General features: G+C 42.2%; 3 protein-coding genes across 5 annotated transcripts in view; 1 reads left to right on the top strand and 2 right to left on the bottom strand.

The window, feature by feature from the left end:
* Nucleotides 1-120: 120 nt before the first annotated feature.
* Nucleotides 121-3763, bottom strand: lmod3 (leiomodin 3 (fetal)). The gene is made up of 3 exons (XM_018761945.2): nt 3220-3763; nt 1351-2838; nt 121-686 (listed from the first exon to the last, which is right to left on the bottom strand). Exons 1-3 carry the CDS (start codon nt 3499-3501, stop codon nt 639-641), a joined length of 1818 nt encoding a protein of 605 aa, XP_018617461.2. The 5' UTR covers nt 3502-3763; the 3' UTR covers nt 121-638.
* A 2871-nt stretch (nt 3764-6634) lies between these two features.
* On the bottom strand, nt 6635-10464 carry LOC108939422 (FERM domain-containing protein 4B-like). The gene is made up of 8 exons (XM_018760765.2): nt 10410-10464; nt 10047-10177; nt 9847-9960; nt 9483-9711; nt 9087-9219; nt 8769-8945; nt 7783-8546; nt 6635-7275 (listed from the first exon to the last, which is right to left on the bottom strand). Exons 1-8 carry the CDS (start codon nt 10462-10464, stop codon nt 7133-7135), a joined length of 1746 nt encoding a protein of 581 aa, XP_018616281.2. The 3' UTR covers nt 6635-7132.
* A 5843-nt stretch (nt 10465-16307) lies between these two features.
* The window catches only part of LOC108940304 (microphthalmia-associated transcription factor-like), a 40515-nt gene continuing 33735 nt past the window's right edge, over nt 16308-23087 (top strand). For all 3 annotated transcript variants that reach the window (XM_018762375.2, XM_018762393.2, XM_018762359.2), the window contains exon 1: nt 16308-16522. In XM_018762375.2, the coding sequence (XP_018617891.1) occupies nt 16419-16522 (104 nt within the window). In that variant the 5' untranslated portion in view covers nt 16308-16418. The remainder of the gene's footprint in view (nt 16523-23087) is intronic.

Here is a 23087-nt window from a genome sequence, read left to right as displayed (position 1 = left end):
ACTTAGGTGTAACTGCTGGTTTGTTCCTTTGTTGATTTCTAATATCCTTAAGGTAAATCATGAACTTGTTGCTTAATATTTTGCTTGTTTCATATTTGGTTTCTTAATTTTTTTTTATTGAATGTCAAGTTTGTCTTTGTAGATTCCAATATTTTACATAAAATTCAAAAAATTATGGGCTAGACAGGACTGTGAGCTAGACTCCAAACCACTGCAGCCCTCCATGAGATCAAGTGGTTATTAGTAATGGACACAGTTGATTTTTGTGTTGACATATAATTTAACAACAAATCATTACACAAATATGAGTGTGAAAGCACAACAGGAATAGATATAAGTAAACTAATGTCAACATAATTTTCAAACAACTTCAATTAGGACTTTAGACCTTTTTCATGTTTTGTGTTTCTTGGTGTATGTCCTGGAGCAACCCTTGATAAGGGAAAGTTCAATATACAATTGGTTCAGCATGTTGTTTTTCAGATACATATTCCTTCCAAGTCTTCTATAGGCTCAGGCTGGTGGTTTTTCCAGCTGCAGCTGTTGAGCACCTCCATGTGACCAGGTGCATCTTTGCTGTAGATGGCTCTCAGCAGATGTGTGTGTGGCACAGAGGAGATACACACATCTCCAGTGTCTCAGAAAAGGCTGGTTTCCCTTGATTCGAGCACTTTGGGGAGAGGTACCTGAGGAACAAATCATGGCGAATTAGAGAGGACTCGGTAAGAACGGATGTCATTAGGGCCTGAAGGCCAGCTTAAGATCAGTTGGGGGAAAAAAAAAAAAGAAAAACTGCAAACTTCACCCCCTGATTTATAATTTACTCTGATGTAAGCCAAAGTATTTATATGCCTTAGAAATGGAAACTACTGAAAATAGATTTTCAAAATGCCACCTGGGTATTATTACTGATAGACTATGACCATTGACTCATGAGTAATATATAAAATTTCTTTGTAAATAAAGTTCAAGCTCCTGAGAGCAGCTTACAAAAGCTATAAAAAAAAGCAGTTTTGTGTGCTTACATTTTATGCTTTCACATATGTTTAGTGAATGCAAATACTGTACTGTCTGCTGACTGCTCTGAAGCGCCAACAGGTTACGTCATGTAATCATTCATATTTTGGAGATTTTTCAAGAAGGAATCTTGCAAAGCATAACAACTACTCCTACCTGCACAACATTTCTGTCAGCTGTACCTAGTAATTAATCTTGGAAAGTGTCACTATCAATGTCTTCATACTTATGATGCTGGAATGGTCATTTTCCAAAAAAATGAAAACAGATTCGTTACGTTGACAGTCTGTTATATGATTATCTGCTAACTGGAGAATTTATATTCATGCTCACCGATTTGAGATAGGCCACATTGCTCTGGCGGATTTCATTTAGAAGCTGGTCACGAGGGGTTAGTTCAACCTTGGGAGGCTGTCGCTGGCGGGGGACTGGCTTTAGAGTCTTTATCACATCCTTCAGGTTGGCTCTTTCATCACCTTGTGCTTCCACACTGGCATCCTTGCGTCTAGGGGTTTTCCGCAGCTGTATACTGGGCCTTTCTTCGCTCTTCTCCTCCCTGGGATTGAGCTCCAGGAAGGGGTCCCGCCGCTTGGGAGTCTTTCTCAGCTGGATGTTCTTAAGAGGATTCCCACTGTCAGAGCTTGGCGGCTGAGGGTGTGGCTCCAGTTGCCGTCGGGCCTGTGATGGAGGAGACGGCTCCGGAGATACGTCACGCTGACCTTCTTCAGCGAGAGCCATGGGGGGCAGGTAACCCCCCAGCATCTCCAGCAGTCCTGGAGGTAGGTTGAGAGCATTCTCATACATTTCCATCAACTCTTTTTGCTCCTTCAACTGCTGCATCCTCTGCTCCTCATGCCTCCGCTGCCGCTGGCGATCCAGGTTACGAGTCAGAAGATTGTTCACCACCATCCTGGGGCCTGGCAGCTCAAAATGATAGCCCATCTTCAGCAGCGTGTGGTTGGCCTTGAGCAAGCGGGATATCTCCATCTCGGCATGATGGCCCAACATGTGGCGCTGGTTGTGGAAGCGCAATTCTGTAAGGGTCTCATTGAACTGCAGGCAGCGCATGATGGCAATGATACCCTTCCCTGTAATGAAATTTGACTCAATATTCAGTGTTGTGATGCTACGGTTCTCCCGCAGCATGTTGGCCAGCGCAAAGGCAATGTTCTCATCTGCTCCTGTGTTGGCGATGCTGAAGTTTGTCACATGTTTGTTCTTCTTCAGGCTGTTGACGTAGTCCCTCAGCATTTCTTTGGGAATGTTTTCAATGTTGTTCAGGTTGACTTCTTTGATTTCGGGGTTGTTTTTGCGGATCTTGTCCAGAGTGCTTTCCAGGTTAGTGTCATTACCAGAGGGCCTTGCTGTCAGTTTGATGAAGTTGCCTTCAAGGGCAAGCTTGTTTGGAATCTTCAGTCTAGATATTTTCTTCTCTTCTTTCTCTGAACCTTCAGTTTCTTCTGTGGATTTCTCTGTCTTCTGCTCTGTTGTGACATTCTTTCGCTCTGTGGATTCTGAGTTTATCTGAACAAGGTATGTTTGAGCATCATCAGGTACCTCTACTTCACTGTCCTTTGGTTCTGAGGTTTCCTCTGTCTTTTCCTGTGGATCTGCAAACTCTGGTGGAGGGAGCAGAATGTTTGTGATTTTTGTAACACAGGATGTTTTCTCGCAGTTTGACGAATGCTCCAGGGAATTGTTTTGATCTGTTTGTGTTGGTGTTCCTTCCTTTTCTTCCTTCACTTCTTCAGTTTTTTTGCATACACTTTCCAAATCATTTTCATCTTCATTGCTCTGGCCTGTGTAATCAGGTATATTTTTCTGGCAAAAACAAGTCACATTATTATTACTTATTATTATTATTTTTATTTTTTATAGAGTGCTCTTCTCACGCAGCAAGTTTAGTACCTCTGGATTTCAGTATTCAAACTACACACAGAATAGTAAAGCCAAATCAGTTATACGTGTTTATCTTGACGCATAGCAATTTATATAAAATATATTTGGCAGGATAGCATGAATAGTATTTTAAAACCTAAGGAGCTGGAAGATATAAAAAAAAAATGAAGAGAAAATGAAAAAGATATGATACTAAAGTTTATATCTGCTGATTATGGAGGAGAACCTGTCTCCCTTCAAGTGTTTGTAGTGATGTATGGAGACTTATGGGAGATGAAGTAAACAACAGCCTGGCACTCTTACCTCACTGGGTAGCAGGGTTGCGGGAACTCTCTCCTCCTCCAGCATGCGCTTTGACTCCTTCTCCCAGTACAAGTAGTCAACCAGTGACCTGTGGTCAAAGGACCCAGTGGGGGACTTCTCGGTCTGGTCTTTCTGCCTTTGACCCACCGGCACCTGCTCATCAGGAGCGATCACGTCCATCTCGCTCTGGAGCTGCCTGAGCTCCTCCGGAGAAAGGTTGGCCAAGATCGCATCCTCATCAATTTCATCCGTGTAGGACTCCGAATCACTGTGATTAGACATGCTTCCACCCCTTTCTTCTTTTACTTAAAATAAATTAAAAACACCAGCAATATTATGGTCTTTAAAGTACGATAAACACCCGTTGCTTCTGAAGACTTCACTCTGGCTGAGGGAAGGAGGAGTATGCTCAGGCTTCGTGGAGGTCTAAAATTAAGCCTCATTTGTCGAAGGGGAAGGTATTTATGGCACAAGAAGGAAAGATACTAACATACTCTTTTTTCAGCAGCTTGTGTCAGCTGGACAAGCTCCCTTGATATTTCTCTGTGCCCACTAACTGGGGAGAGAGGGAGAACATGATGGATAGCAACAGGTGGCATTCTTTATAAGCCTGGGAATGACTCCAGAAGCCAGAGCACATGGAGCTCTGACCCACCTGCACAAAGTTCAAAGGTGTGGGTAATGATATCCTTCAGACAGAGCTCTATAAACGTGCCCAGAGAGCTGTTGCATGGAAAGGAGGTAAGCAAGCAATGACTATGCAAATTTAGCTTTTCTGAAGAAACTGTGATGCAGCAAGTCTCCAAATACATTTCTCAAAGTGAACAAGTCCAGCTTATTACAAGGAGATACCAGTCAAATATCTCATAGCATTTTCACGATTACTGTGATTGGCAAAAGAATCCTAAGAGCCCACTGTCAGATACCTGTCTCTTCCTTTCTCTTGCATAAAGCACGGTAACCTGACTACATGTTATGCAGATGAACAACTGCCTGTTATGCAAATATAGCAGCTCCCAAAGGTTTCTGGAAGTGTTAGTGGAACTGAAGACAAGTGTACAGTATGTTTACATCTACTTTGTACAACGTCATTAGTTGCTACAGCTGTGATTCGTAATGGCCCTCTGAGACCAAGAAGTCAGTAGAAAACCATGTGGATCTCTGTCTGAAAATCTCCATGGAGAAGGGCAAAGTGCCGCAAGTCATTTTGTTCTTCTGCTTTCCACTAATGTCATGGCTAGCTCCAACAATTAGATTCATGATCTGTTTATGGACATGTGGATAGATCAATGCTATAACAGAGAATTGTAACAGGTGGGCTCACCAAAGATGGTTAGTCCATGATTTTATTAATGCCTTAGCCATGTGTGATGGAGAGGTGTGAATTACCATGTTTAAAAAAGAGCTGACAACTAAACATGAAGTGAAAGCTGAGACAGACGCAAACAGGAAATGTTATAATATGCAGATTACATAGAAAAAAACTGAAGGGTTTTTTTTAATTAAATAACATCATTTCCTGTATAGCACTCAAATTAGAAGACTGAGCATTGTCCACTTTCTTCCAATTTTCTATTTATACTACATCCAACAATGTAAATAGTTATCATCTTGTTTATCTTGACGATGCTTATTGTGACATATTATCCTAATTATATTTTCTCTCAGTCATCTGAACTGAATTATGTCTGACTCATTTAGTGGAGTTGATGCAAACCCTAGAAAGGCAAATTCATTGTCTGAGAAGACATGATTTCAAGAGCCTTATGGGGGCACTGCTGACACCAAAAAAAGCCTGATATACAGAGCATCGCTTTTTTCCCCTCACATAACTGAACTGTCTGGATTTGCCATACCCATAACCAGTTCAAGAGGACTGCACTTGATCAATTAGCATACTTTTGTTATATCTAAAGCAAAAATTTACAATCCAGCAGTGGCACAGACTGTCCATGGCAACAGAGAGAGGTAATATTCATTATGCAGGTGGTAGCTGTGTGTCATTTCATTTTTTTATTTTAACTAATGCAAGCTTTTGTTATTTTTGATACCTGTTCCAATGTACTTTTTGCATGCAGTGTTATGTATTTTTAACTGTTCTGAAGTTACCTCATTGGCAAGAATGCTAAAATTATAATATTGTTTTAGATTTTACTGTATGTAATAAAAACTTAAATTTAAATGTGGACTTTGTTTTAGTAAATATTTCTGAAAAAGTCTTTTCGTATGGTAATAAAAATCAATCTACAGTCTAAAGTTTTAAAGGGATCTTCTGTGTCTACTACAGTTTTTCACAAAGACAAACCACACAATTTTGCAATACTGCATATTTTGCTGACTTTGAATTTAAAAAGCAGTATCATTTTCACATCTTGTTAGATACATCTTTTCTTCCCCTTATTAAGTCTGGAAAAATAATATACATATCTAAATATCATTTTTTTTTTTACATCATTTATGTTTCACTGTAATAATGAAAAGTAAAAAAGTAAAAAAAAGAAAAAAAGTAGAAAAAAATGAACTAACTACACAAGGTTCATTTTAGGTCATAAAAACAAAATGTACATATTGATCTGTACATCAAATTGATACACCTTAATACAATAAAATCACCTAACAGTCTTATGAATGTGCACCACACCATCTGCCTCGATAAACTTTATATTTATCAGTGTAATGTGCCTGGCAAAAATCACTGGTATCGGACGAATTAATAGTGTTTTGACAGTCTGTACAAATTGCATGTCTGTACAAAATGCACTTTTTTTACTCTAAAATTTGTGTTGCTTTTTAGAAAGGTATCTGCTAAATGAATAAATGTAAATATATATGTGAATTTAATTTCAGAAAAATGTTGCATCACCTTCTACCAAGTTAAGGCGATGGGAAGTAGTGCTATAAGTTACACCCTGAGTAGAAACTTGTATTTTATTGTTAAATGTACAGTATACTATGCTCTTGGCACACATGACATGTGACACAGCTACATCAGATTAACTGAATTAAAGACAGCATTAAAATGTAAAACTTACAGAGTACATTAAGACATTATTTTGCTTTTATGAGGATATAAATGAGACTGGGTTTTCTCAAAAGGTTCTATGAGAGTACTGAAATAGAAAAGAGCTTTGACTGTGATTTTCAGGTTTTTCTCAGCTCAGCATAGCCTTCAGCACAGTTGTGATTCCAGTGGTCTAGCATTACCAGATGGTTTCCCCTTGCAATTGTCGTCATCAGACATCACAGCTTAGTCATCCTTCACCGCGGCGAAGAATTTAACCCACAGCTAACTGCTGCTTTAAAGGGGAACCAGTTTATGACTCCATCACAATTTGTGCTAAATTGTTATTAAAAGAGACATTGTCTGCAACATTCAAACTTGTCCTTTAACTCATTAAGAGGAAAATGTGTGGGCTCTTAGTGATGGTCCTGTGCGAGACATAATGCAGTCATGCGCAGATTTCACAAGTCTAAGCCTGGTGCGGCGGGCTCAGTATCATTGCTCCCATTGTTTCCTTGGCATTCTTGGCTTCCTGAGGGATCTGAGACTATGGCCCAGAGCACACACAGACACCAGATGTAGTGTGTGGCTTGACTGTGGTCAGACTGTCACTCTAGGAAGTGGTGCACCAGACTACAGGTCCAGACTACTTGTCTTTGTGTCACTGCCGTCATAGATCCACCAGACCTAAAATACCACCTTAACAGTTATTGATGTGGTTTTGATGATTAGCATGTCCAGGTGGTCAAAGTTTACATGTGCTGTGAAACCAATAACAGTCATTGAGAAAGAAGACACAGACAGGAGGAGACACAGCGTTGGTGTTGGACTGTGTCCTTTTGTCAAACTGTCAATATCTGTCAAACAGCATGAGGAAATGACAAACAGCCATGTGGACCAAGACAAGACCTGTCATTTACTGCTGGCAGGGCTTGAACTGGAGATAGCGAAGTATGATCCTGGACAAGGTTGGTGCACAGACAGCGGTGTAATCTGTTCCATCTGACCTGTGATGACATGATCCTGGCATCTTTCCACACTGGTTGCCGAGGGCACTACAACAGAGAACAGAATCAGATGACATTAGAATTATATTAAGTAAGGGCAGCAGTGTACTATGGTAGTTTTAAACTTAAGGTCCTTGTGTCTAAGGGTTACAGGTTTGTAATATCAAGCAATAAAATGGCATGCACTTAGAAAACAATTATGGAAGAAAGCATCAGGCAAAGACAATTAAAGAAGTTTGCTGCTCACAAACACATTTTAATGAAAACACACTTTCATCAGTCACAGATCTGAGTTGTGCAACACTTGAGCAACCTGGCCAATACTTGTCTGGGACAAACTGGACAGAACAGCCAGAGGAAAGCAACCCTTCACTGCCTTATTCCTCTGGGAACTGCTGCAGAAAAGCTGGGATGCGCTCCTGCACAAACTTGTTAATCAAATCCTTTGTAAAATAAATTATTTTCTCCAAAGTTTATTCAAGACTTTTGATTGGTACTTTACACATAGTTATAAAAGCGATTCATTTATCCAAACTTGGGGAAAACTAGCCTCACCTGGACAATTTGAAGTCACCTTTTTTGAGTGCCTGCGTTGTGCTGGTAGGGTCTGGTAGCCCAGGATGTGCTTATATTCCTTACTGTAGTTGGAGGCAGTTTGGAAACCATGGGTTTGATTCAGGCGTTCCAAACTTTGGTGGTACCAGCCTTGAAGGTGCTCTAAAACCAGGGTCCGCTGGATGCTTCTAGACACATTTTCGATCTTGGGCCCTGAGAACCTTCTGGGGCAGGAAGATCTCACAGTATTGTAGTTTTGCAGCAACCTGTTCATGCCTTCATGTTCACTGTGTCCGTGTGGCAGATGTTTGCTATATGCTACAGTCTGGTATGATGGGTTAAAAATGTCCTGAGGATTGCCATCAGACTCAGGTATTTCATGAGGCTGAAACTGAGGGTTGAAACAAGAAGAGCACCCAATGATGCAATGCACAATGGGTGGATTTTGAGGCAAGGCCTGGTGGCTGTGGATACAAGCTAGACTATATCCCAGGTTAGGTGTACTTCCGCTGCTGGTATAGATTTGTCCCTTCCTGGGACACCATGGCCTTTGGGTAAGCAAATTCCCTTTGCAGTTCATATTACTTAGATCCAGATTGGATTGACTGATTGGTGACAAACTGTTGTCTGGAGCATCATTGCTGAGGCCAACAAGACCTTCAGAGGAAAATATCAGCCTATCCTTCAAATCATTCTGATTCAGGAAGTCACAATTTGACTTCTGTCTTCTGTTGCACCACGCGAACTGATCGTTCCCCTCCAGTCTGTACAAATGACAATTTTATAGATGTTAACATTTGTAAAAACATCAGGAGAAAGGTCTCACTATCACAGCCAGCAAAAAAACATCATCAAACCAGGTCTTTGGAAAAAGTCTAACTTATTTAGGCAAACTTGATGAGTCTGACATTCACTTAATTATACAGTCTGACTCCACCATTGCAATTTAACGTAATATTAACATTGCAATACAAATTAAGTTGTACCTTAACTGGGCTCTACAGCAGGTTTGGTAAATCGAGCTGAGGCCGGTTAGGTTCGCACCGGATATGCCACACATGTGCTGAGATTTTCCAGCTGGAGTTTTGAAAGGGCTTCTAGTGAGATCTAAGGCCCCTCTGGGTCTATTCTCTAGAGCTTCTGAAGTGTCACTGTAGCTTGGTCTGCAACAGAGCCAAAACCAGTTTAAAACCATGAGTCCTCTTTCAGTTGATACAGACTCCTTCAGTCTGCATTCATTAATAATGACCATCAAGGAAAGCATGTTTCCTCTCAAGGATCTTTTGGCATGACAGTCATCCCACCTGTTAAAGTGCTTATTGTGGTGATGGTTGCTGTAAGAGTTTAGCATGTATTTGCGGAAGGATGCTTGTTCCAAATGGTTCTTGCTGTGTCCTTCAAGCATACCTTCTGGTCTCTGCTCTTTAACACAGATATCTGAAAACACCAAATAATGAATTTAAAGATATCTAATCCAAAGGGTACTACCAAAATTGGGAAGTAGTTCTTGTGAGGATACGGTACAACAAAAACATGTTATTACATGAAAACAACAGTGCAGTACTTTGGTTTCACTGCAAACAAATGGAAAGTGGTACAGGCATGCAAATGAGAAAGAAAAAAAAAAAAAACCATCCACTGCAAGCTCCAAAGAATTACCAAAATCAACAACAAATGTTTAGACAATTAGTCAGTAGTACCGTCTTTGACCGGCGAGGGTGTTTGTCTTGGCGCCTCTTCTATTGCTATTCTGTACTGGTTGATTTCTTCCTCTATTTTCCTAAGTTTTTCCATGGCATCCACACAGCTTTTTTTCCTCAGCTTCTTCAGTGTTTTGCACCCTTTGGCTTCAGCAGCCAAATTTTCAGCTGCTTCCACAATCTTGTGCTGCAAAGCAAGCCTGCACTCCAAGTTCCTCAGGTAAGGGTCCTACAGGGAAATATAGCTGGAGTGAGTTTACAGCTGTGAAGTCATACCTCTACAAACCAAAGCAGGGTTTTCTATAATTGGTATGGTATCGCAACATGGTTCGGATAATACTCAGCTGTGTCTTGGCATGAGTACCTCGTGTGAAAAAATGTCATCCAGCTTGTAAGCAGCACCGACACGCTGTCGGACCCGAGGTGCAGATTCGCCGGGCAGTAAGGGATACTCCTTAGGCAGCCTTCCAGTCAGCGCCTGAAAAAAAGAGTGCAACAAAATGCATCCTCCAGTGCCCAAGAAACCATCTCTTGACAAGAAACAAGAGAGAAAAGTGTTCTCACAGCTTCTTTCAGACATATTTCTTTCAGCTCCTTTAGCTTCTGAGCCAGGATGCCCTCCATCTCAGTCACCCTTGTCCTCAGCGCAGATATATTTTCTGTGAGCTCTTCACTTGCCTGTGAGTCTTGCATTGCTGTAGAATAAGACCACAAACCACACTGCAGCTTAGGGCTCTCGGTGAGGGAAGGCAGGAGGTGATGATACTCACCGCTGCCAAAACTGACAGCTCCACACATTACTGGTCCAGAGTGGCACAAACAATAGATAAGGTTTACAGAACCGGAGTTGATACTAAAAACTGCAGATCTGAAAGTTCAGCTCATGTGTCTTTCCAAACTATTCTGCTAAGTTGAACAGTGACTCACCTGTTGAGGTGCCCCCTCCAGAGAGGTTCACTTCTCCCATTTCCAGTTGGTCCATGAATTCTTCTTAACTGCCGTTTCCTGCTTCTCGAGGGAAAAGAACATATCTTATGTAATCTGTGATCATACTGCGGGAAGTAGCTATGTTTGCATTTTTCTGTACAATGTGTGCTTAACAAAGAATTATCTCACTATACTGACAGGTGACCATGCACAGGGGCTTGCAGTTCAACCAAGCTGCAGACAGACAACATAGGTGTGTGGTTCCACCAAGTTCCAAGGAGACCACGGATATTTACATTTCACTTCAATTCTCGGAACTATATAAAAATGCACACGTGTAAAAGAGTTTATTTTTGTGCTTTTGACAGATTAAAAGAAGGTGTATAGGTTGCTGAAATTTAAAAAAAAAAAAAAATCGTTTAGGGATTAGGAACAAGAGAGAACATAAATACAGGAAAATAAATTAGGTATTACATAATACTACCTAAGGGGGGCGTGACGGCGCAGCGGGCTTGGCCCGTTCCCACTCTCTGGCGGGTCTGGGGTTCGAGTCTCGCTTAGGGTGCCCTGCAATGGACTGGCGTCCCATCCTGGGTGTTTCCCCTCCCCCTGCAGCCTTGCACCCTGTGTTGCTAAGTTAGGTTCCAGTTGCCGCGACCCCGCTCAGGACAAGCAGTTTCAGTCAATATGTGTGTGTAATACTACCTACAGTCCTAATAATTACTTTGTTCCACTTCCTCACAGGTATTTCTCAAACGTACTGATCAACAGCACTGTATATGATATAATTACTCATACTTTCTCCATGAATGCAGCTGGATAATTTACCGATCCACCTGAAGAGTTACACCATAGAGTCAGAGATTTACAAGGTAGCATGTCAAATTCTGCGTTAGATGATATTATACAGATGTAAATTTACAGCTATGCATCTCTCATCCACAAAGAGTGAGTAGTAAAAGTGTGTTACCTGCCCCTGGGTGTTAACACTGGGATGGAAAATGACTAACTGCTCTGTCAGAATGACAGACTTGTCTATAATCACAATTTGCACTACAGGGAACGTGCAAATGTGATACCAAATGGAACAGAAGAGAAAAAGGCCATTAAAGCAGATGTGAAACCTCACTTTTTGGAACAGAACACACCTATTTCCAGGAAACAGATATTTCCAAAGAAATAAAAATCATCATTCTCAAAGGGTGCAGTGAGAAGCCTGCTATTTTCCCATGGTTGGAAGCAACACATTGTCCTTTCCGAAACTACACTACACACATACAGAGTAAAATACATACGTAGAATATACATAGACTAAACAGATGTAGTTTGTAATGTTAAATATACATGTACAGCATCACGAACATTTGAGATGTACTGTATAAGTGTACCATTTACCAGAAATATTTTTAATTCTACAGAAGATAGCCATACTCACGTTGCTACTCTAGAATCCTTGGTACCTGTTAATAGGGACTGAAATCCAGGGACTTAATCCACAGTGCTAAGGCTTCCTTAAAGAGCACTTACTGGTTATTGCTCAGCTTCTCTTCTCAGGTTGTCCGACGGCACGTAGGTCCTCCCCGCCTGTCTGTGACATCACACACCTTGTCTTGCCCTCACTTTGAGCAAGTCAGAAACGCTCTGTTCCTACCTGCTCCTGCTGACATCAAGCGTGAAAAGTGTAGTCTGGATTCCTGTATTGCTCTCATATACTCGTTTGCTATCATTGCATTACTCGTTTGATTATGTTATAATGAAGTTGTTTGTTCTTCAGGAGAGGGTGCGGTGGCGCAGTGGGTTGGACCTCAGTCCTGCTGTCCGGTGGGTCTGGGGTTCAAGTCCCGCTTGGGGTGCCTTGCGACGGACTGGCGTCCCGTCCTGGGTGTGTCCCCTCCCCCTCTGGCCTTACGCCCTGAGTTGCCGGGTTAGGCTCCGGTTCCCCGTGACCCCGTATGGGACAAGCGGTTCTGAAAGTGTGTGTGTGTGTGTGTGTGTGTGTGTGTGTTTGTTCTTCATTCCTAAAAGCAAAGATTTCCATTTTTGCAAACTTACAATTTTAATCCTTTCATTAATAATTCTCGTAATAACATAACCTCAGCAATACCATGTGCTTCAAGAAGGAAGCCACAGATGTACACAGAAGTTATTTAGCTATTATATCACCAAGATACTTGTTTTCCAGTTAACACAATAAAGACTACAGTGGAGATAGATAGATAGATAGATCTTTTACAAAATTATGATGAAAGTGTTACCAGAAAATGACATTATAAACTGACTTTTATTTCTATAGCTTAAACTCCAGCTGATTTTGCTGTGTTTTCTTCTTTCTAAGAACTCACCACTAAGAGAACAGAGAAAGAGTTGGTAAGTGATCAAGTACTTCACATTCATGAAAAATTAGTACACAGAAAAGACTATCAAATGCATTGGATACAGCTGGTGAGGTTTTCTGTGTGACGTGGATCCAGTCATGCAGGAGACCACTGATGCCATGTCAAACCCCCCACGTGGAATGGATCTCAAGGCTTGGCTACCTATACCATACTTCCTCCAGCAGTGACAAATACCATGAGAACATTGTACCCAGGATACACACTGAGAACAGGGAAGTTTCACATGCCTAAGATGCTCATCCTGCCATTAGAACTTAATGATCCTCCAGCCTTTAAAATGAGTTCCTTGAGGAAACAATAAAAGCAGGACTTACAAATCACTAACAAGAACAGCTTTCCTCTGTGCAGCTTTTCCTACCCTAAATTGTAGAATTTGCCCACATTAATTCAAATTCAGCAGTACAAATGGTTGCAATAGAAACCATGGGGTCTTAAAGCACTGGGGTCTTAAAGTTAGCTGAAGCACTGGAGCTAATCTGGGTCTATGTTAACGTATATAATATGAAATATAATCGTCTATTTCTACTTTATCCTACATTTTTGGCAAGTGCAATAAAAATAAGAACATTGTATTGTCCCACTGATGCTAGTCAAAGCCAGGTCTTTGAACTATGAGTACAATACTCCTTTAAATTTGCTAGGAAATCCACACATATTTCAGCTCTCGCTTATGTCAGTACAGCGGTGGGAAAATGCAGATTCTTTTTTTTTCAGTGTTGGCACAATGTGAATAGCATTTTATACATATTAGCTAGGAAGTTTCTCAGTATGTGAAAGCCTTCTACCATGAATACATTCTATGTTTAATGGTGTCAATAAGGAAAACTTGGTTCTACTTCATTAACATTATTCAAGAAACAGGACAATTATGAGCTTTCATGAGATACTCTGAACTGTTCCACACTGTCAAAAAATAGAGCATTCTGACCAATAGAGAGTGTCTGTTTGGGGACAAAAAACTGCCACTGGCAGCAGGGAGCAAAAAAATGTCAGTGCCCATGTAGTACTGAGTAAAAACAAATCAGAGCAGGTTAATGGCTATAAACAATGTCATCTTCAGTAGACTGCTTTTGACATGTTCCACCCAGATTTTATGAATTGTGAGAGGCCCCATATAATAATAAACCTCTGCAGTCTGACTAATTTAAAGGATGATTTTTAAAACATGGATGGCATATGATTCTAACTTAGGCTGAATGAATATAGCTGTACACTAACAGTCCCGTCCAACCTGACAGAGCTTGAGAGGATCTGCAGAGAAGAATGGCAGAAAATCCCCATATCCAGGTGTGCAAAGCTTGTCACGTCATACCCAAGAAGACTCGAGGCTGTGATCGCTGCCAAACGTGCTTCAACTAAGTAAATAGTCTGAATACTGATGTTGGTGATACTTCTGTTTAGTTACTTATTATTAATTAATTCAGTCGACACCTCTACATATCAGTTTACAATGTTGGGTTCGTGCACTAAGCTACTTACAGCTATTTATACAGCTGAGCAGTTTCTATAGTCATGGTCCATTCTAGCTTGTGTCCACCACACCAGCAAGAATCCAACATGCTTCTGCACATTTTCAAATTGCTCACAACTACCAGAAGTGGGATTCAAACCCACACAGAAACAGGTCCATCTAATCTTAAATCCAGTTCCTTAATCATTCAGCCATCCAGCTTTATAATCTTAGTGCTGTTGTTCATGAAAAAAAAAAAAAAGTCTAATGTAAGCTGCCGTTGAATGACAGCGTCGTGACTTCGGTTGTAGTTGGGGCTCCTTTCACATGTCGGCGATTTCACGCCTGCTGCTCGTCTGACAGTTTCCCCTGAAATATGAACAGTAACCGAGTGGTGCTGAGGCACATCCCCACTACTGAGCTTTGTTTTACAAAGTGACATGTCAGCACAACAAAGTATTATGTGCCTTTAAGCGGGGTATTTTTTCAAAACTGTTATGCATTAGTCACTTACACAGGTGCTGTAGTTTTATATTTAAAAAATCAGAATGAGCTTTATTGTCAAGTATGTTTACACATAGAGGGAATTTACATTCCCTTACATTTGTATATAACATACATACATACATACATACATACAATGTCTAGTGTCTATTTTGTATAAACACTTCCACAGCACAGACAGAATGACAGTGACAAGACACAGATAATAGATAGATAGATAGATAGATAGATAGATAGATAGATAGATAGATAGATAGATAGATCCCACAAGGGAAAAATAGAATAAGTGAATAAAAAATAAAAATATACAAAAATAAAAAAAAAATACAATATACAAAATAGACACTAGACATTAGATGTATGTACAGGTATGTTATATACAAATGTAAGGGAATGTAAATAAGAGGTATGGTGTGTTAAATAAAAAGAAGGCTGGAGTAGACAGATTAAAACATGCTTCACCTGCAAATTTAGGGGAGAAAGCAAAATTCTGCTGAAGAATTTTAATGCTCACTGGTGTTGCTACAAAATGAGCACAATATTTTAAAAATAAAATAAAATAAAACCGTCGCTTTTTTGGCTCTGTGCAGCGCCACCTACTGGAAGTGTGTAAATGTACTAGCGGAGGTGACAACGTCGTCCCTGATCAGTGTTCGTCCATAAACAAATCGAATAAATCAAATGAGACAAAACCTCCCTTCGGTGATGAATCTGATCTTCGCGTTTTGTCTCAAAGGGGGCAAACTGGCAGCTTTAATTTCCAGTCAGTGTCAGAGTAAACTTTCCATTAGATGTCCCTGACAGCGTTCACGGTCTCTCTCTCCACCGACCGAGCCCAGGAGAAAGAGTGTCGGGAGATAAATAAATGTAAATGTAAATGTAATGTAAGATCGGAAGAGCTTTTCTGCAGAGTTTACATTTACATTTATTTATTTAGCAGGCGCTTTTCTCCAAAGCGACTTCCAATGAATTCTATGTAGTGTTATCAGCTCACACACCTTATTCACCAAGCAAGGTGACTTAAGCAGAGCAACAGATACATAACATAAGTCATAACAAGTAATAATTTATAGGCCGTGTTGTGTGCGTGTTGGAGTCTGCATTTGGGGGCTTTCCATTTTTTTAATCATTGTGGTAGTTTTGAGAAATTATGTAAATTCCTTGCGGTTTTAATATGTGTTTTGAAGCAGTGCACAGTAGCTCTAATAACAGTTCAGCAAGTTCAAAGGAATACTGTCCTGACTTCCATCGAACTGTTTAAACTAGACAACAAAGTGCAGAGCATCGCCAGCAGGCTCACTTTGCCATATAGAGATGGGAGGACTGCGCACAGTCCCACAGCCCGAACCGCCCGTTAGCCAATCAAAAGCTGCTGACACTAACATATCAAAACGGGGCCCGAGATACGCTGGCGAATTCGCATAGCCGTGAAGTTATCTGGGTTTTGTAGTTCTACTCTGCGTAGGCTTCCCCCTGCTGACAGGCAACGACCAGTTCCACAGGACTACATGTCCTACCGGTTTTTACCGCCCCCTAAGCGCTCGGAGGACAGGACCGGTCGCTACCATAACGGCTGTTAACTGCGTTCGTACGGGGCTGTGAACGCTGCCTAAATCTATAACGCAAACTTCGGGCAAACTTGACGGTGACAGCCGCAGAATGCAGTCGGAATCGGGGATAGTGCCCGATTTTGAAATCGGAGAGGAATTCTCGCATGAACCGAAAACATATTATGAACTGAAGAGCCAACCGCTGAAAAACAGGTTAGTAAATTCATCTGTTTTATTATTTTACACTGACATAATAAAACTTAAAAAAAAGCAAAGAAAAAGATACACACACACAGACATCATCGAGGGTTCACACAGTGAGTGAGTTATTCCGACGGTTATTTAGTGCTCCTGGCGTCCTGCTATTTTCGTGGAAGGAATGTGCTTTTGGATCCCTTCCATATGTTCACACCGGCGCTGCTCTCTGACAGCCCGCGCGGCGCTCCGAGTCTCTCACGAGTTTTCAGGGACGATCCGACTGAGCGCCTGCGCTTCTTTCCACGCTACGCACCTCCCGCACCCCTCGCACACCTCGCACCCCTGACACTTACTTAGACTAGTCGCAGCTGACAGTCCTGAGCCTGGTGCGCACAGCTCACACTGTGACTTAGGCGGATCATGACGCAACCTTACTGTCCGCGTCGCGTGCTGCAGCCACTTACGGAGCCGGGGTGTCGTCGTCTTGTCACAAAACATCATCATCTGCAAATATTAGCGGAGCAAACGTTTACTTCGCGTTGGGCGTGTGAGTTTCTGGTGCCACTTCATGATAACGTCGTCGTTTCTGCGGGAGCAGAACTTGAGAGCAGTATGTGTTTGAAGTGAAGCTCACGGTTCGCATGATCATAATGATCATCATCATCATGATCATGTCTCTGCTTGACAGACGTGTTTTACTCTTCCCGTAGCGGATTCATGTGTTTCGCGTCAAACCTACAGCTGTATTTTCAATAATATACGTCTCAGCATAAAAAAGTGGCACAACATAAAATGTCGTAAAATACATGCGCTGCGGTGCTTATTAATAGGGAGCGCACATCCCGCTACAGGCCCTATTTATTTTATATTTGTGACCGTCTTTCGCTATTAGACACTTAGTGATGTGTTTTAACTCGAAATGGAAAGTTATTAACAAATCGTGCGAGACTGTAAGTATTTACCTTTGCTTTGTCGTTCGTGAACATAAAACTTGGTGAAGGAATATTGTGCCGGCGGTGCGGTTCTTTACACAGTACAGCACAGTAAGACACGTTATTATATTGTTGCCTTCTGCTGCCGCTCGGACCCCAATGTATGTGCAGCATGTAAAAAAGGACCCGCTACTGTGACTACTCACTCACTACTCACTCACTCAGAACTCAACTCGCTCCCTAATCACTCACTACTCACTTACTACTCACTCACAACTCAGCTCATTCCCTAATCACTCACTACTCACTCACTCAGAACTCAACTCGCTCCCTAATCACTCACTACTCACTTACTACTCACTCACAACTCAACTCATTCCCTAATCACTCACTACTCACTCACTCAGAACTCAACTCGCTCCCTAATCACTCACTACTCACTTACTACTCACTCACAACTCAACTCATTCCCTAATCACTCACTACTCACTCACTCAGAACTCAACTCGCTCCCTAATCACTCAATACTCACTTACTACTCACTCACAACTCAACTCATTCCCTAATCACTCACTACTCACTCACTCAGAACTCAACTCGCTCCCTAATCACTCACTACTCACTTACTACTCACTCACAACTCAACTCATTCCCTAATCACTCACTACTCACTCACTCACAACTCAACTCGCTCCCTAATCACTCAATACTCACTTACTACTCACTCACAACTCAACTCATTCCCTAATCACTCACTACTCACTCAGAACTCAACTCGCGCCCTAATCACTCACTACTCACTCACAACTCACTCCCTAATCACTCACTACTCACTTACTACTAACTCACAACTCAACTCACTCCCTAATCACTCACTAATCATTTACTACTCACTTACAACACAACTTACTCACTACTCACTTACAACTCAACTCACTTCCTAATCACTTAATACTCACTTACTAATCAGCTCACTCCCTAATCTCTCACTACTCAGTTAATACTCACCCGCTACTCACTTACAACTCAGCTCACTCCCTAATCACTCACTACTTAGTTAATACTCACTCACTACTCACTTACAACTCAGCTCACTCCCTAATCACTCACTACTTAGTTAATACTCACTCACTACTCACTTACAACTCAGATCACTCACTACTCATTTACTACTCACTCACTTCTCACTTACATTTACATTTATTCATTTAGCAGACGCTTTTGTCCAAAGCGACGTACATCTCAGCAAAACTACAATTTATGCATTACATTAAGAGAAGGAGACATAACTGCAGAACAACAACACTTACAACTCTACTCACTCACTACTCATTTACAAATTACTTACTACTCACTTAGTACTCACTCACTAATGCATCACTTAATACTGCATCACTAGAATAACTCAGAATAAGGATGAAGAGTATTCAAACAGCTCGGGCCACAACGTTTTCCATTATTTTTAAATACATCAGATATACACAGTTTTTCTCAAAGACACATTCCTCGATTCTACCGACATTCATACATATATATTTACATATATATGAACATACATACATACATACATACATACATACATGCTGTGCGTATGATCTTATATAAATGTAAAATCTTAAAATAATCGTGTAGAATGAATAAATGACTCTTTACTTACCTACTTTAACAGGTTCAACTTGGGGTTCATTTATTTTTGCTCCTGCACTACTACTGTGTTTCTACTACACACAGTTTCCTCTGAAGTAACGTATGGAACTGGTTATTACACACCTATTATGTCACATGAGAAACGCTGATTCTCATTAAATAACGTGGTAAATCTAAGGAACACAAGGGTTTCACATACTTTCTGGCAGGAATGTGTGTGTTCTTATTTGGCGTACATCGCTTGTAGAAAATGTCTTTATTTGTGTAGCTTTCCTAATAAGTGCATGTTGAATGTTTATGCCCAGTTACCGAGGGGGAATATGGGAATATGATCTTACGATCTCACAGACACTTTTTCACTGCAAGGCCCCCAGTGGACCGTGTTCCAGAAGTGCAGTGACAGGCTTAATTTCAGTAAAAGTAACAACAAGCATCGTAGTGTTTTAATTTACATTTACATGTACATTTTTCATTTAATTCCTGAAACGGCAAATGATTCTCAAAACCGCGTTTCACACGTGGAAAAAAACGGTCCGCAGTTACCGCTGTCTGTTTGTCTAATTGCGATCCTTTGTGCAACTTTCTCAGGAACATTTCAGTTACTAATTACGCGAGAGGGCTTGTTGTAGATGGGTTGTGCAAACAAAGCATATTCTCCGTGCCGCTGGACAATGCCGACAGCGCTGACTCGGCCATGATCTGGAGGTGACCTTTCGCCCTCTTTCTGGCCACGGGAGGGCTGCGAGGCTGAGGTTCTCGTCACGTCCACCGAGGTGGATCAGAGACGCCTCTGAATGAACAGCAGTGGTAAATATTACCGCAAACTGGCAATAAAAGTGGCTGACCCTATAGGAATTCCATTTTGAATTCATGTGGCAGCCCAGTCTTTCAGTAGCTGAAATAGCCTCGAACTGGAGACTTGGGCTCCGTGTAGCACCGTAGTCATTGTTTGGACATGGGGGTAGAGCACACGCTTTCTTTTACCCTACATACCAGTGACGAATTGAACGCTGCACCCTCTGTCCTGTCTGCCTCTTTCTCACTCTTTCTGTTTGACTGTTTTTAAATAGCACCGTGTCAAAGAAAAGGGAAGAAACTGTCATCGCACACAGCACGAGGACCTTTAACCTTTAAATCCTCGCTCTGAAATTTTCCAAACCCCTCCCACTGTATATGTGTGTATGTTGTGTAAACAAGCTCTATTACAAAACAATGTAAGTTTCACATTCACAGAAATATATGCCAGGGTTTTACCAGTACATCAGGCTGGGAAGTAACATCCCTTTTCGGGTTTGGGATAACATCAGAGTGAAAGCACTCAAGCCTTTTAGTCATTGTCATCCTTGACCGGTGTGAGTTACTGAAATCACACACACACACACACACACACATTCTCTGAAACCGATGGTCCCGAGCGGGGTCGCGGCAAAACGGAGCCTAACCCGGCAACACAGGGCGTAAGGCCGGAGGGGGAGGAGACACACCCAGGACGGGACCCCAGTCCATCGCAAGGCACCCCAAGCGGGACTCGAACCCCAAACCACCCCAGAGAGCAGGACCTGGTCAAACCCACCACACCACCGCGCCCCCTGACTTACTGAAGTCATTACTGCACAATTCAATCCTCCCATCAACACTCCTTAATGACTCCTGTAAATAAACCTTGTGGTTTCTGCACACTCCTTTCCTTTCCGTTGTGCTTTACTGGCAGCACAGCTGGATTCCTTGGGCTAAACACACCTGTGCATGAGATGGGATCTGAGTGCGTGTTACGTTCAACCGCCGCAGCACAGGCAGTGGTGGAGCGGAGGGGTAGAAAAGCTGATGAAATTTCTCGGAGCTCAGTCAAAGCTCTTCGCCGCAGCCCTCTAGTCTTTTACTTCCCATGCGGGGGAATAGAAGGATGTAGCGCATCAACATCACGTTGCGGCAAAACCCGAGTGCCAAGAGAAGTGAAACCGAGGCTGTTTGTGCGTGATTGAGTAAAACTTTAGTGCAGTGTCATTCCACACTTTCAGCTTCCTCTTAATCCCAACAGAAACTGCCAAGATACCGGTTTTCCTTTCCATTTCAGTGTATTTAGGGAATTGTTCAGATATTGATGAGGCCTGAGCTCTTTCCCCGGCGCCTGTCGGAAAGTTGTGTGTTGAGGTGGGTTGGCGCTGACCTGTATAATGGTCCGTCGGGCACTGACGAGGTTCCCAGTCCCTCTTGTTACTGTGGTCCCGCCTAGAGGCTGACGCCGTTTGCCGGGAAGACGAACAGCGCGCGCACCTGGTGTTGCCCCACAGGATCGGAGAGCGGAAAGATCCGGTGCGACTTCAGCCACCGCATGAGGGGCTTTTTATGCTCGTTGTCTTCCTAGGGCATTTTTCTGGGCAATAAGGTAATACTGTTCAAAATGTAATGGGCCAAAAAATTATTTTAGAAGGTCAGAAAAAACACACAGTCGAGGAAGATTCATGTTAGGGTGCGCCATAAAACCATTCTTCTGCACACATATTTTGCTCATGTAGAAGATTTAACACCATGAAAAGTACTATTACCTGGATGCACAATTTAAGACACACACACTGGTTGAAGCCGCTGCGCCCAAGCAGGGGTCGCGGCGACCCGGAGCCTAACCCGGCAACACAGGGCGCAAGGCTGGAGTGGGAGGGGACACACCCAGGATGGGATGCCAGTCCATCGCCAGGCACCCCAAGCAGGACTCGAACCCCGGACCTGCCAGAGAGCAGGACTCAGCCAAACCTGCTGCACCGCCACACCCTATCACAATTTAAGAGTCTCAAGAAATTTTCTGGACTTTTTCAGTCTATTTCACACGCACTCATGTAATTAAACACCCACCAAAGGTTCCCGTACTCAGACCCTGATGCAAAACTAACACTCTTAATTTTAGATACCAGGCAGGCGATAAAACACACTTTGTCGCCTGTGAGGTGTAAATTGCTATAGTAAATTTAGCAATGGAAGTGAGATTTCAACATTCTGGAGTTGGGGGTTGTGTGTGGATGTGTGTATTCTCATTCTGAGTGTGTCGAACTCCAACACACCTGCCACTTGCCCTCGAGGGTCTGCATTTCTCTATTTTGTGGGCAGCAAGCAAAGGCCTTTGCCGTATACCTTCAGCATGTAGCTCTTTTTTTGAAAATGGTTCATTTTTCCTATGCAAAATTTGAGTGCAAATTCTTATTTCTCAGACAGTGCCGCTGCGTGGTTACATGGGCATCTTTTTTGGGCTGTCCTTGAGGTAGATTTAAATCAGTGACGGTGGTGAAACAGTATAGAACACAGAGGGTGAGTTGCAGTCAGAATGATCAGACACGTTGAGTCTGTATCTTAGTCCCCTTTTCCCATGTAACTGCAACTATTCTGCGCTGATGCCTGATCCAGTGCCTTGCCTATTTTTGGGAATGACAGATGTTTTCATCACTGTCTCTGTATTGTAACCAAAGGCAGAATACACACACACACACACACACACACACACACACACACACACACACACACACACACACATTTTCAGAACCGCTTGTCCCATATGGGGTCACGGGGAACCGGAGCCTACCCGGCAACACAGGGCGCAAGGCTGGAGGGGGAGGGGACACACCCAGGACGGGACGCCAGTCCGTCGCAAGGCACCCCAAGCGGGACTTGAACCCCAGACCCACTGGAGAGCAGGACTGTGGTCCAACCCACTGCGCCACCGCACCCCCCACTCAAAGGCAGAATAATGAAGTTAATTTGCCAGACTTCCTATCGTGGATCAACATACTTGGAAATTTCCTCAACAACAACTTATAATGAAAATGATGCGAGTGCACTGATTTACATGATTTACATTCACATCTTATTCAAAGATACTCTTTTACATTATTTTTCTCTTCATTCTTGGACACAGTACCCTTTGAGAGATGTGCCATTTAACGAGTGTGACACAACACATTTTGTTGGAGTTTTTCCAAAAAAGCTATAATGATGATGCAGGAATGACTACG

Source organism: Scleropages formosus, chromosome 2 (assembly GCF_900964775.1).
Source record: "Scleropages formosus chromosome 2, fSclFor1.1, whole genome shotgun sequence".
NCBI lineage: Eukaryota > Metazoa > Chordata > Actinopteri > Osteoglossiformes > Osteoglossidae > Scleropages > Scleropages formosus.
Note: the sequence above shows the minus strand (reverse complement) of the source record. Positions and strands in the feature narration are given on the sequence as shown.

Coding starts and splice junctions, on each gene's coding strand:
- LOC108939422 (XM_018760765.2), bottom strand. CDS start 10,464: ATGGACCAACTGGAAATGGGAGAAGTGAACCTCTCTGGAGGGGGCACC. Junction 8,946..9,086: donor CACAATAAGCACTTTAACAG/GTGGGATGACTG, acceptor GCTCTGTTGCAG/ACCAAGCTACAGTGACACTT. Junction 7,276..7,782: donor GGTGACTTCAAATTGTCCAG/GTGAGGCTAGTT, acceptor TCTCTGTTGTAG/TGCCCTCGGCAACCAGTGTG.
- lmod3 (XM_018761945.2), bottom strand. CDS start 3,501: ATGTCTAATCACAGTGATTCGGAGTCCTACACGGATGAAATTGATGAG. Junction 2,839..3,219: donor CAACCCTGCTACCCAGTGAG/GTAAGAGTGCCA, acceptor TGTTTTTGCCAG/AAAAATATACCTGATTACAC. Junction 687..1,350: donor ATGTGGCCTATCTCAAATCG/GTGAGCATGAAT, acceptor TTTGTTCCTCAG/GTACCTCTCCCCAAAGTGCT.